The sequence below is a fragment of the Aquarana catesbeiana genome, linkage group LG11 (genome assembly GCF_042186555.1).
Source record: "Aquarana catesbeiana isolate 2022-GZ linkage group LG11, ASM4218655v1, whole genome shotgun sequence".
NCBI classification, from domain to species: Eukaryota; Metazoa; Chordata; class Amphibia; order Anura; family Ranidae; genus Aquarana; species Aquarana catesbeiana.
Window position 1 is genome coordinate 230333736 of NC_133334.1, and position 15019 is coordinate 230348754.

Here is a 15019-nt window from a genome sequence, read left to right on the forward strand (position 1 = left end):
TTTGCATTGGAGAAAATAGGATGCTTGTATCTTGAAATGTTGCATTTTAAAGGTGTAGTTCTTAAGCAGGCAGCATAGTAAGCAAACTTGAACTGCTTTTGACATGTAACTTTACCATTGTTAGCCTTATATTACCATCAGCTAGTACTGTTTCTTCAAATGTAGTGAGTATTTGATTTTCTGTTTGCAGGTCCTTATAAGGAGAGCTCCCATTCTATATGTCATCAATCTTATTATACCGGCCTGTTTGCTTGTGGTGGTAGACGTATCAAGTATGTTTATTCCCATGGAGGGTGGAGAGCGCCTAGGATTTAAGATAACGATTGTGCTTGGCTTCTCTGTGCTTCTATTGATTCTAAATGATTTCCTGCCAAACACAGACAATCCACCTATACTGGGTACGTCTGACAAAGACATAAGTAGATGGGCAATTGTATAACGTCTTCTCATTCTCTTTATGAATTCTCATTACATAATAGACTACTTGTTTACACTCCATTTGTTTTACATCTAATAAAGACTATATGGATATCTTATACGATGTTGGATACAAAAAGAAGCAAGAATGGACAAAAACAAGACGATCAGTCTCCCTTTTTATGGGATAATGTATAGTTTTTCAATTCAAAAATTCTTATTAACAAAATGCCAAACCGTCTATGTCCAACTTCCGCAGTACACCCTTTGAGGTGGAGCATAGACATGTCCAGCCCCCACGGTACACACAACTCCGAGGTGCCTGCATTGTATCCTAGATTGGGGTTGTGTCCGTGTTCCAACTTGGAACAAAGTTGAAGTTTACAACCCCTTTAATAAAAAATTAACAAATTCTGATTAAAGTGCAATTAGTGCCATAGTGACATATGTAACAGTGTGATATATAAGCCCGGGTTCACACCTATGCGAATTAGATGTGCGTTTCCGCACATCTAATTCGCATAGCAGGAGAATGTGACTGGCTCCTTATGGAGCAGGGTCACATATCTCCGGGGCGGCTGCGGAGCGCACTGCACAAAAACGCTGTGTGTCTTTGGCTCCGTTTCAGGGCCGAATTCAGGCATAGAATCGGCCCTGATTTGTCCCTGAAACGGGGAACAGGGACGCACAGTGCTCCTGTGCGATCCGCAGCCCGATATAGTGTGAACCCGGGCTAAAGAAAAGTGCAAATCCATGCAAAAAAAAAGTTAATATGAGACTAAAGTCCATGCAAAGAATCCATAGAGAGAAGTGTTTTGAAAATTATGATTAAACACCCGGCCGGCTGTGTAACACCCATCACCAAAAAGCTAAAAACGGAGGCTTACCAGAAAGCCAGTGACCCCCACTTACTCAGGGAGGACATACAGCGCTTGATTGGATCTATGATCCACTGAAGGGAAGCCCAGATGTCCACCCAGGTGGCTGAAGTTGGTACCAGAAGGCTCTCAATAGATCCAGAAGTGATATCAAATGACCATCAATGGACCACAATGCCGGAGTGGAGTGGACATCCTGGCTTTCCTTCAGTGGATCATAGATCCAATCAAGAGCTGCATGACCTGCCTAAGGGGGGTCGCTGGCTTTCTGGTAAGCCTCCATTTTTAGCTTTTTGGTGATGGGTCTTACATGTAGGGTTGCTAGCTGTCCGGTTTTGACCCAGACAGTACGGGTTTAGAATGCTGTGCCCAGGTTTCCCTCTGCCTGAGACCCGGACACCAGTGCCGCTAACAGGGGGTACCACAGGGCCTCCTGTAGGGGTCCCAGCACACAGGGGGACACAGACAGCAGAGGGATCGGAGCGGTGGGCGGGGGCACAGGAGTAAAAACATAAGTTAGAGAGAGAGGCGACAGGCAGCTGCTGGTGCAGTAATTTTTAATAAATTGAATGTTCAAAAACAATCCACTCACTCTCCATGTCAGAGTGGTAGGCATGTCAGTCTGTGAAGTCTGCTGCCTCATTCTCCCCTCCGATCCACGCTGCCATAATCACTGAATTGCTGGAGGAAGCCAAGGATACAGAGCCGCGGGGAAATTGCAGTGAGCTGTCAGATAGCCTGGGACGCTGCGACCAATCAGAGCGTTCCGGAGGCTTAACCTCCCTGGTGGTATGATTATTTCAGACTTTTGGTGCTAAAAACTGTACCATTATTTTGCATGGAAATTTGGCGTTTTATATTGTACTATACTGTAATTCTTAGGAATAACTCACTTAAATCTGTCCAAACCAGAGTCTAGTAGACATCCCGGGTATGATAAAGTTTCAAAAATGAAATCATAAATTATAATATAATAAATAACTATAAATAATTATACCAAATAATAATATAATAAGAAGAAGAATTATTCAATAATGTAATCAAATCAAAAACACTGAAATTTGCTCAGTTGCAGAATTGTCGCTGTCATTACTTTTCAGTGTTTGATGACGGATCTCCCCACAAATCACTATCGCTCAAGTCTGCGAGTGATTCTAATCTATTATCGCTGTTTTCTAGCTGATCTAAAACCACTTTTGATGTAAATGGACGGTTTTGGTTGCTATGGACAATCTCAAGTTTCCAGGCAAGAACAGTATTTATAATATAAAACTGCATACAGGGCACTAGACAAACCACTAGGGACAAAAGGGATGTGAAATAATTTCATACAGTAATGTAATCAGTAAGATTACAGTGTACTGTATGTATAGTGTGTGTTTCACTTTTCGAATTTGGCGCCGTTCTCCATCCCTGTGCGTCACAACGCTCGCACGGAACGGAGCTCGGCTCCGTGATGAATCGAGCGGAGGATGAGCCGCTCACACTGCGGGGAGACATCGCAGGATCCAGGGGACACGGTAAGTAAGCTCTTCCTGGATCCTGCGATGCAATCCCAAGTCTGGCTCGGGGTTGCCGCTTTTGGTTCTGAAATTCCACCCCGAGCCAGATCGGGAATACCGCTAAGGAGGTTAACCACGTCTCCATCATCAGAGTTCACATGAGTTTCCAGGGGCTCTCTGTTTCCTCCAGCAATTCAGTGATAACAGCAGCGTGGATCGGGAGAATGGGGCAGCGGACTTCACAGACTGACATGCCTACCGCTCTGACATGGAGAGTGAGTGGATTGTTTTTAAACATTTAATTTATTAAAAACTACCGCACCAGCAGCTGCCTGCTGCCTCTTTCTCTGTTTTGACTCCTCTGTAATTGCCCCCCCCGGCCGCTGCTCCGATCCCCCTGCTGTCCGGGTCCCCCTGTGTGCTGGGGCCCCTACAGGAGGCCCAGTGGTACCCCCTTTCGGCTGCCATGGGGGTATTGAGGGAGGAGGATTTGTGCTGGTAGGGGAAGAAGATTTGTAATAGGAGGGGGTGGAGATAATGGCACCCCAATCGCTGAGCAAAACTTCTTTTGGGTGACAGGCATCCCACGATTCTGTTTGCACGATTTTGCCGCTATTTGTTGGGTGACAATAGCGGCAAAATTGTGCCGAGGTTGGGGTGCCATGCCGTGCGCTGCTAAAGTGTTTGGGTTTGGCTTGAAGAAAAGGTGGCAACCCTAGTTACACCGCTGGGTGTTTAATCATCATTTTCAACACACTTCTCTCTATGGATTCTTCCCATGGACTTTAGTTTCATATGAACTTTTTTGTTGCATATATATATATATATATATATATATATATATATATATATATATATATATATATACATATATATATATATTACTGTTACATATGTTTGAGACAAATTTTAGTCCCTATATTTAAATTTCTCATTTGGCACGCACGATTGATGGCACTAATTGCACTTTAATCAGAATTTGTGATTTTTTTCATTAATTATATATACTGTACAGATTGCACTCTATTTTTTAGCGCTGCACTTTATTTTTATATTGTCATTGTGGCTGGTATCTAGGTTATAGTGCGCAGCTGCTGTTTGTCTTGGTCGCTAGCACAGATTTTCACAACATATATCAATTCACATAATTGGATTCTACTGCCAGAATTCACCTACTTGCTGCCATTTTAATCTATTCCCCTGTGGACAGTCTGAGACAAGTCACTTATTTTGATTTGCGTTTTGACTATCCCTATTTCTTGTATTCACCATATTCTTAAATTGTAATTTTTGTGAGAGTTTCTTTGTGATGTACAGTGACACTTCTATATATAACATAACTCACACTGCATTCACTTTGTTCTTTTTCTTAAGCAAAACAGATTTATTATGCAAGTAAAACCCTAAGCAGTGTTGTAAGGCCCACAAATTTGTACCATAGTGGACTACAGTGGACTCCCGCATGTCAGTCCTGATTTCAATGGCGATTTCACAGACATCTGTGCGGGTTTCTGCACAGATGTCAACGGAAATCGCACCCCGAAATCCCAAAAAAAGTAGTACAGAAAATGCTTTTTGTAATCGGTGCGGTGCCTCAAATGCAAGATCTCACCGATTAGGACGGTGCCATTGCCGGAAATTGCCCCGGTTTGACATGCAATTTGACATGTCAAATCACATGTTAAAATGCACCAATGTGAACCAGGGCTTAATAAAAGCTCAAAAATGCTACAGAGATATCTATATCTTTCTTAGAATAAAGGTAAGAAGTTTTTAGTAGACACAGTCGGGGATTTACTAAAACTGTGCTAAATATGGCGCAGCTCTCCATAGAAACCATTCAGCTTTCAGTTTTTTTTGTCAAAGCCCAATTGCACAAGCTGATTGGCTGCACAGATGCACCAGTTTTAGACCTATGCAGGTTGCAGTTGATGCATATGCCAGGTGCATTTTGCGTTTTTCAATAGGAGATTTCCTAACTCACCTAAAAACAAAACAAAAAGAAAGCACAAATGTTAATATAACAGCTTGTGCTAGTAATGCATCATATAACTGATAAAGCTGGTCATATATTATACAACTTTTGTATTCAATTTCCTTTTGATTTATCTTCAACTATGTAGTGCAGGGGCCTGCCTGACTGCATACAAGTTGAAAGTGATTAGGCTTGACCTTATTTTATTTTTTAAATCCAAAGTGAAATTGTACAAGAAAATTATATAATGTATGGCCAGCCTTAGACATATCACTTTTTTTCCTCAACGATTTTGCATTGAGATGAATGCCACTCAGTGGAAATAAATAAATAAATATATATATATATATATATATATATATATATATATATATATATATATATATATATATATATATAGTGCATTATATGTTACAAATTTGACCAGAATTTCCAGTAATCCCTGTTTAGGATCTAATTCCTAATCCCCCACATTAAACTTTAAAGTGATTGTAAAGGTAATTTTTTAAGCTAAAAAACACGGTACACTTACCTGCTCTGTACAATGTTTTATACAGAACATCCCCTCTTCTCAGGATCCTCTGCTGGCACTCCTGTCTTCTCCCCTCTGCTGAGTGCCCCCATAGCAAGCAGCTTGCTATGGGGGCACTCATGCAGTCACTCCCGAGCCACGCTCTGTTTGTTCAGTGACACACACAGTGCGGCTTGACCCTGCCTCCTATTCCCTCTTCACAAGCTGTGATTGACAGCAGCAGGAGCCAATGGCTACCACTGCTGTGTCTGAGCCGATGCTGCTCTCATGCACAGTGCTTGATCGACATCAATAAAGTAGTATAAAGGGTGGCGGGGTTGGATCTGCACACAGAATGTTTTTTCACCTTAATGCAGACAATGCATTGAGGTAAGAAGTCTTCTGTCTTTAAAACCACTTTAAACTTTAAAAATAAATTAACTAAATAAATAGATATATTTTCTTTGTCCTTTTTTCAGGTGTTTTCTGTATGATATGTCTGCTCATTATGATCATTAGTATTATTGACTCTATCTTCATATCATACATGTTGCACCTTTCTTCTGTGCGGCCAGATGTACCAGAATTTATAAAGCTCTGGGTTCTAAAACGACTGGCGTTTGTCCTTAGAATTAATATAAAGAAGGATTTGGACTCCATTGTTATTGGGAGCAGTAACAAAGGTAAAGGTATTTCATTTTATTATTGCTTTGGTTAGGAATAAACTTTATGTAGAGTTTTCAGGACTTTTAACAAAATCCCCAAAACTGTGTAAAAATGACTGGCAGTAGGCTCAGGTCAAAAAGCTGACACACCAGGATAAGGATACTGATTCTTAAAAGGTGACAATTAGTTTTTTTTTTATCTGAGTACAAAAAGATTTGAAAATGCTAGTCACATGGCTAAAATTAGGGTCCATATCTTGTGTTAGAGCTTTGTAAATTAAGAAGAATTGAGATTTGTTTGTAACCACACAATCAATTCTGGGTCTTGTTATACTGCTGTAGTGGTGTCCTTGGATGTTTAGGGGAAGGGGGAAAGACATACTTAGTTATGTGGTGAATTAATTGGGGTCTTAATGGTTTTAATGGTACTATATACCTGGCAGTGTCACAATCAGGGGTCATGCTTGGAGGCCAGTGGCTATAGCAAAGGAAAGGCTCACCCAGAAACCAGCAGGATAAATACATGAGCTAATTCCCCTGGTGGATGACGGAGGCTCACCAAAGACATAGGGGAGGATTTACTAAGAACAAAAAGACTGTGCACTTTGCAAAATGCAGTTGCTCCAGAGCTTAGTAAATGAGCAAAAGCTCTGCCGACTTCCATCATCCAATCATGTGCAAGCAAAAATGCAGTTTTTTCATTTTCCTTGCTCAGGATTGGATATTTTTTGCAAAGTGAAGCTTTACCTCATTTACTAAGCTGCACTTGCAGAGTGCAACTGCACTTTGCAAAATGCACAGTTGTTTTGCCTTTAGTAAATCAACCCCTTAGTGTCTAAACACTAACCAGTCTTCACCAGAGCTCCTGATGGTAGAGATGGGATTTGCTGTGTGCTAGTGCCAGGTTGCAGTCCTCAGGATCTCCCCACCAGGAGGTGAAAAAGCCAGGTTGCAGTAGCAGATGTAGCAAGTAGGGATCAATTAGAAGCGAAGTTGGTAAACAAGTTGAAGGTTGACAACAAGTGGTTGCAGGTTGGGATCAAGCAGAAGTGTATTCAAGGAACAAGCCAAAGGTTTGACGGTTGTGATCAAGCAGAAGCAAAGTCGAGGAACAAGTTAGAGGTCGAATGATAATAGAAATGTGAATGGCAGCAGAAGCATAAGGAGCAAAATATTGACTAGAAGAGAGCACAATAATCTGACAAACAGGAAGTACAAAGGCATGTCTTAAATAGGAAGTTCATGGAAGGAGCAAGGAGTTCAAGGTTCTCCAGAAACAAGATAGAAAGTGAGTTTGTTCAAGGAATCAGACATGGAGCTGTCCAGCATCACAGGAATCTCAGCAAGAGGAGATGCAGCCATATACAGCAGAGGTCTTGGGTTCAGATCCAGGTCCTGACAGTCTTTTTGTGAATGTGAATAATTTATTGTGAGTGGCTGATTAACACCAACATGTCTTGAGATGTAAAGGCTATGCAATTGTTGGAAGATTTGAATAAAACCTACAATACTAATATTAACACATTTTCTTTAGCTTCAGATGAAAATCTGGCACTCACTGAATCAGAGAAGGAAACCAACAAGCATCTCTCAAAAAATGTCAAAGGGAGCGCAGAGATTAAACTACTTAAAAGATTGCTATTGGAACTGCTCATGGTTCGAAGACATCTTATCGTCTCTAAAAAAGAGGAAGAGGCAAAATCTGAGTGGAATCTGGTGGCTTTTGTCTTGGACAGGTTCATCCTCATCCTTTACCTCCTCATTGTGGTCATTATTGTCGTTATAGTGGTCCTTGTGTGGGCAATGTAACAATTCCAGCCTAAAACCCTGGATGCTGTTCACCTGAAGGATAAGGTGTGGTAAAGGATAATTACATATCAGAAGATAACCAGGACCGTCCCTGAATCTCCCTAGACAGGGGTTCATCCACAAATGTGTGTATTTAAAAATTAGCTATTTAAAGCGGGGTTCCACCCAAATTTTGAACAATATCTGTATGTATTCTCTTCCTTGCCTAGATGCTGACATGCCGTTTAAAAAAATTGAAATCGCCGTAATTACCTTTTATTTTTCTATTCTTCTTTGCACTTCCTGGTTCTCCTCCCGTGGGAGTAGGCGTGTTTCTAGCCTCTCCCAGACTCCTGGGAGCTAGTCTCAGGCTTCCCAGGATGCCACTGAGCATGTGCGGTAATGAGCGGTGAATGCTGGGAGCACAGCATTCACCACATCCAGGAAATAAATGCTTGTGGGCTTCAAATGCCCACAATGAAGATGGAAACCGCCTGCAGTGAATAATATAAGTTATTCTTTCCGACGAAATCTGACACAGGCGGACATATTACACACAATATGTGAGTATGTAATGCTGAGAAGAAAAGTTTGTGAATAAACTAAAAAAAAAAAAAACGATAGATAGGTGGACCCCCGCTTTAAAATGTATCTTTGGCCAAAACCTTTTTTGATCAAAAACCTAATTTTTTTTCCGGGTAAGCAAGTTTGGAATCTCTCATTTTTTATTGTTGTGTGTGTTCCTGCTGGAGAGAACTTCCTCATTGCTCATTATCTAGTACCATTCCACTTAAACATATGTTAGTATTTTTTGTATTTAGTAGTACAGTATCCCATGGTTTTGGGGACAGAAACTCTAATTTTAAGTCAGACTATGGACATTTAATGTGGTTCTAAAGGCAGAAGGTACACAACGCAAAACGAAGGTTCATACCATTCTGGATAGATTTCTTCACAATAACAGAAATCATGTATGCCTATAAAAGATTGTTAGCTTTCAATAAAATTACCACTGGATCACATTCTAGAACATAGTTTTCCCCGTAATTTCTGTTTCCATCATAATAGTGATCCTTCCCAAATTTTGGATCCCATCATAATAGTGATCCCCTCCAAGTTTTCAGTCCCAATCATAATAGTGATCCCTCCTAAATCTCAGTTATTAGATCTGAAGTTATTTTTCTGAAATTGTTAGAAGGAAAGAAACATAAATATAATAGGCTTAAAGCGGTTGTATATCCGCCGGAACAAAAAAAAATTACAAAAACCTGTAAGGCAAGGGCATAATGAGCTAGTATGCAGTGCATACTAGCTCATTATGAAATACTTACCTTAGAACGAGGCGTTGGTATCTCACCCGGTCCACACCGAGGGAGCTGACATTTTGCCCTCGGTGTGTCTTCCGGGGGCGCTGTGAGTGGTCGGAGCCGCGATGACTTCACTCCCGCTCGTGCACGTGGGAGTTTTCTTCCCGGCAAGGTCCGGCAGCGTCTGCTGGACCTTCAGATGGGCCTGCACAGCACATGCGCTGCTGACTTTAGCGGCTGCATGCAAAGGGAATATCTCCTAAACCATACTTTGGGGGGGGGGGGGACTGCACCCAAATGGTTAAAAAACCTTCTGCCTACAGAGCCACTTTAATTATGTGCCTAGTGAAAATCAACATTCTGTTTAAATTCAAGTTAGGGAATATGTAAAATGTTTATTGATGCATTGATTTATATGTATATGTTTATTTATTAGTATTTACAATGTAATAAAAACATTTTTTAAGTTTCACATGAACCTTTATAAATGTTTTATGTTGCACACAGTCATTTCCTATATACTTTGTATATATATATATATCTATAGATATACTGTAGATGTAGATAATATATCTATATCTATCTATATATTTTTTTAGCAGAGAACCTAGAGATTAAAATGGTGATCGTTGCAATATTTTATGGCACACAGTATTTGCGCAATGGTCTTTCAAACTACATTTTTGGGGAAAATGTTTTTATTGTTATCACAGGGACTGTAAATAGCTAATATGATAGCAATATGTAGTGACAGGTACTCTTTTTTGAAAAATGTGGGGTCTATTGGACTCTAGATCTCTCCTCAGCCCTTAAAGCATCTGACCACATCAAGATTTGTGTGATCAGATGCTTTCCCAATTTCCCAATAGCGTTGTTTATATCCGGCGAAATCGAAGTCATTAAATTCTCGTAGCTTCTGGTTTCTTAGGCCATAGAGATGATTGGAGCCATTTTAGTCTCTGATCAGCTCTATGGTCACTTGGGAGAACCACCTGCTGCATTCTCGGGTTCCCTGGCGGTACAGGAGAGCCCGAGAAAACCATGGAAGACAGCGAGAGTGGGGGGACGTTCCCTCCCACTGCTTGTAAAAGCAGTCTAGGGGCTAATTAGCTAGGATTGCTTTTACATGAAAGCCGACTGCTGGATGAAAAAAAGGATACCAAGATGATACCTAAACCTGCAGGCATCATTCTGGTATAACCACTAAAAGTCCAGCAACATACCAGTATGGTCCTTGTTGGGCATATATTGTAATTGTTCTGTTTTTTTTTTCATGCAGCCTGTGGGTTAAATAAAAAAAGAGAACCTAACAGATTTCTCCATTGGTGGTATGCCAACTTTTAGAATACCGCCCTGCATCCACCCACTTCTAATGATGGACATACATGCACCTTTCTCTTTTTTTCGTTCAACCCATGGGTTGAGCGAAAAAAAAGAACCTAACAGATTCCTCCATTCACATCGATGTTGATGAAGAAAGTAAATAAAAACATATGCCAAAGCATAGGGGCAATCCGCCCCTAATGTCCACCCCTGCCCCTATGCTTTGGCATATATGCTCTTTTTTTAACTGTGGTGGTGAACACCTGCTGGAGTTACTGATTTACGTATTGTGAGAGCAAACCCTGTTGCTGTCAAAATAAATAAATCAGTGCTGCAGCTGAATGGCATACCTGCAAAGCAAACAATGGTAGCAATAAATCACAGAGTTAGTTGTTAGGTAATTTGGACAGGGTATAATCCCCAATCCTCATTAAATTAGTAGGTAAGATGCCCGGTATGTGTGGAGATGCAACTCTGTGTACATCTTGGGGCATGTATGCATTCCTTGATCATCCGATCGAGGGCGGCAGGGGCCAGCGCAGAGGTGGGTGGACACAAAAAGGTGCAGGCACTAGAAAATAGCAGATGGGTGACAATCAGGAAGGGTAGAGGGGGAAGTGCCAGGGAGGTCGATCCAGGGCAGGAGCATCCCAATAATTACGCTCCATTGAGTGACATTGGTGAAACCAGTCAGGGACCAGCACTGCTGGAGCTGAGGGACTCTCCTAGCTGCTGGGGGAAGAACTCCTCCAGTGAGAGTGGGGGGGGGGGAGTGAAGGGAAAGGAAAGACAGATTCTGGTGGTAGGGGACTCAATTCTTAGAAGGACAGAAAAATCTGTAACAAAGACCTGAAGCGTCGAAATGTATGTTTTCTACTGGGCGCTTGGGTTCGACACATCACGGATCTGGTGGACAGATTACTGGGAGGTGCTGGGGAAGACCCGGCTGTCATGGTGCACGTTAGCACCAATGACAAAGTCAGAGGCAGATAGAGTGTTTTAAAGAACGATTTTAGGGACTTGGAAGCTAAATCGACCCAGGCTCGAGTGCCGTGGTCGGCCGAACTAAGAGAAGCCGAATTGCCAACATCTATTGCTACTATCCCGGGGGGAGGATTGGGTGCAGTGGCGGCTGGTGAAGTTTTAGGATGGGGGGGGCGCCAGTCCCCGCCCTTCCTTTTTGACCCCTCCCACTTGGTGAAAATGAGCGTGGTTTCAGGGAAATAGTGGGCGTGGCTCTAAGGTGGTGTGGTTGAACGAGGGATGGAGGGAGAGGGAGAGAGGGACAGCAGGCCTAGATCCTACACAGCAATAGAAATATGTGTATTCTAGAAAGTTTAACAATCAGCAGATAAAGATACTCCAAACAAAGCACATTATTTCTATTATTACATTGTAATATAACATTAAATCATTCAACTCACCATAATGCAGAATCAGTGGGAGCCCCGAGTGTGTCACTAGTCACGTCGCCTACAACCAGATGCCATCAGGCGTCCCCAGCAGTCCGTCCTTACATCAGGTGCCCCCAGCGGAGTCCCTCCTTACATGCAGCCTGTGTCACATCAAATGCAGCCTCTGTCACATAAAATGCAGCCTCTGTCCCCCCAAATGCAGCCTCTGCCCCCCCCAAATGCAGCCTCTGCCCCCCCCAAAATGCAGCCTCTGTCCCCCCCCAAAATGCAGCCTCTGTCCCCCCCAAATACAGCCTCTGTCCCCCCAATACAGCCTCTGTCCCCCCCCAAATACAGCCTCTGGCCCCCCCAAGTACAGCCTCTGTCCCCTCCAATACAGCCTCTGCTCCCCCCAATACAGCCTCTGTCCCCCCAATACAGCCTCTGCCCCCCCCATGCAGCCTCTGCCCCCCAAATGCAGCCTCTGTCCCCCCCCAAAATTCAGCCTCTGTCCCCCCCCAAAATGCAGCCTCTGTCCCCCACCAAAATGCAGCCTCTGTCCCCCCAAAATGCAGCCTCTGTCCCCCCCAAATACAGCCTCTGTCCCCCCCCAAATACAGCCTCTGCCCCTCCCAAATACAGCCTCTGTCCCCCCCCCAAATACAGCCTCTGTCCCCCCAAAATGCAGCCTCTGTCCCCCCCAAAATGCAGCCTCTGTCCCCCCCCAAAATACAGCCTCTGTCCCCCCCTCAAATACAGCCTCTGTCCCCCCCCAATACAGCCTCTGCCCCCCAAAATGCAGTCTCTGTCCCCCCCAAAATGCAGCCTCTGCCCCCCCCAAAATGCAGCCTCTGTCCCCCCCCAAAATACTGCCTGTCCCCCCCAATACAGCCTCTGTCCCCCCCCAAATGTAGCCTCTGTCCCCCCCATTCTCCACACAGCGGTACTTACCTTGGGTCTCCTGCGGTGTCCTCCTCCTCACACTGGCACCAGCATTCTTCCTGTTTCCTCTCTCGGGCGCAATGAGAGAGCGAGGCAGGAAGTGACATCTGAGTCAGGGCAGATGTCAATCAAATCTGAAGTGCCAAGTAGCTTCCGCCCAGTGCCTGTATTATGTATTACTATGGCCGGGCGGAAGCTACTCGGCGCTTCAGAAAACGCCACAAGGCGGGCTAAACGCTTGCAAATGCAGCGCCACGTCTGCAATCTCGTGATTGCATAGACGTGGCGCTTCCCATAAGTGCACTGTGTCCGGCGTCGCACTGTGTTTGGCGTCCGAACACAGTGCACTTAAGGACCTTTTTTTTCCTTTTTTTTTTTTAAAGGGCTTTTTTTTTTTTTTTGACTTTTTTTTTTTGCTGCCTGGAGGGGGGGGGGGGGGAGAGCCCAGGCGCCCCGGCGCCCCCTATGGACGGGCCGCCACCGATTAATGGATGTGTGTTGAGAGTTATTTTGAGGGGACAGCAAATTTACACTGTTATACAAGCTGTACACTCACTACTTTACATTGTAGCAATGTGTCATTTCTTCAGTGTTATCACATGAAAAGGTATAATAAAATATTTACAAAAATGTGAGGGGTGTACTCACTTTTGTGAGATACTGTATATATGACATTTCTTTATCGTACATCATGGGACACAGAGCCACAGTAATTACTGTATGGGTTATATAGGCACCTTTAGATGATGGACACTGGCACACCCTAGACAGGAAGTTTAGCTCCCTATATAACCCCTCCCCTTACTGGGAGTACCTCAGTTTTATCGCCAGTGTCTTAGGTGTTGGTCACGAGTAAAGATGTGCTGTGCTGAGCTCTACTGGAATATTCCTTTGCTGGGGCAAGCTATGCAACGGGATCCATTCAAAGTGTCTTTTTAGGCCGAATTAAATGGTACCCGGGCCTCGTGTCAGAAGAAACGAGGTTTTGCCTGTAATGCTTCTCTTTTTAGAGAGCTGGACCCCGGGATCCAGAGCTTGCTTTTTTCAGCTATATTTCCTGGCGGGGTGCTTTACGAGTCCAGGGGTGTGGATCCCCTGATAAAAAGGGGCCCTGGTCCCTGAAGGTTTTTTTAAACAGAGCCCACCATGAGTGGAGAAGATTATGTCTGTCTGGTTTACCACAGAACCCTGCAGCTGGATAAGGTAAGTGGAGATTCCTAAGGAATTTTCTAATTCTTATGGGTTTTTTCCTTTAAGTAAAATGTTGTCATGCCTAAAATCGCCACCGGGGGCTGTCAAGAGCACGTACCTGATTCCATGCTTGTCAGGCTCGCTCTGTGGTGTCCGTTTATGAAGCAGTGATCAGCAGTGATCCCCAGGATCGCCGCTGATCACAGTCTATAAACAGTTTATGAAACAGAGATAATCAGGGGGAGAAGTGTTTGAACTTGTTCTCCCGCCGATGATCTCTGCACATGGAGAATCCTCATTGAATGACACAGTAACGGCCAGTTTATGAAGCGGTGATCTCACCGCTTCACTGGCGATCTGTGTCAGAATTCACACTCCTCGATTCACCAGCTCAGAGGTGGAGAAGCGGGGAGTGAAGAGGAAATCTGGGGGGATATGAAGGGGAAGGAGGAAGATTTTTAACTTCCTTATGCCTCGTTCACACCCCCCAACACTGTAACCATGTCCCCCTGTCATATTTATGTGTATATATATATATATATATATATATATATATATATATATAATGTGTATATGTATATATATATATATATATATATATATATATATATAAAATGTGTGTGTATATACATGTATATATAATGTGTGTGTGTGTATTAGGGATGAGCTTCGTGTTCGAGTCGAACCCATGTTCGACTCGAACATCGGCTGTTCGCCCGTTCGCCGAATTGCGAACGATATGGGCCGTTCGCGCCAAATTCGTGTGGCGCGTCACGGCCCATAATTCACTGCGGCATGGCAGTGCATTGCTTGCTGATGATTGGCCAAGCATGCACTATGACCCGCATGCTTGGCCAATCACAGCGCCGCCTGAACAGAGAGCCATAATTGGCCAAAGCCAAGGAGGCTTTGGCCAATTAGGGCTCAGGGGATTTAGTACACGCCCCACACTATATAAGGCCGCCTACACGGCGGCCCTGTGTAGTGTGTGTTCCGGCGTTCATTGAGAGAGAGAGAGAGACAGACAGTGTCATTTGATTTGAGTTAGATAGATTAGGCAGAACAGTCAGTCAGTTAGCTGCACTTAGAGTGTATTGTGTATATATATGCATCCCAGGTGTTGCAT

General features: G+C 43.5%; 1 protein-coding gene across 2 annotated transcripts in view; it reads left to right on the forward strand.

The window, feature by feature from the left end:
* LOC141112547 (5-hydroxytryptamine receptor 3A-like) overlaps nt 1–9292 on the forward strand; it is a 76958-nt gene extending 67666 nt beyond the window's left edge. For both annotated transcript variants that reach the window (XM_073605465.1, XM_073605466.1), the window contains exons 7-9: nt 191–398; nt 5763–5966; nt 7483–9292. In XM_073605465.1, the coding sequence (XP_073461566.1) occupies nt 191–398; nt 5763–5966; nt 7483–7757 (687 nt within the window). In that variant the 3' untranslated portion in view covers nt 7758–9292. The remainder of the gene's footprint in view (nt 1–190; nt 399–5762; nt 5967–7482) is intronic.
* The last annotated feature ends 5727 nt before the right edge of the window (nt 9293–15019 follow it).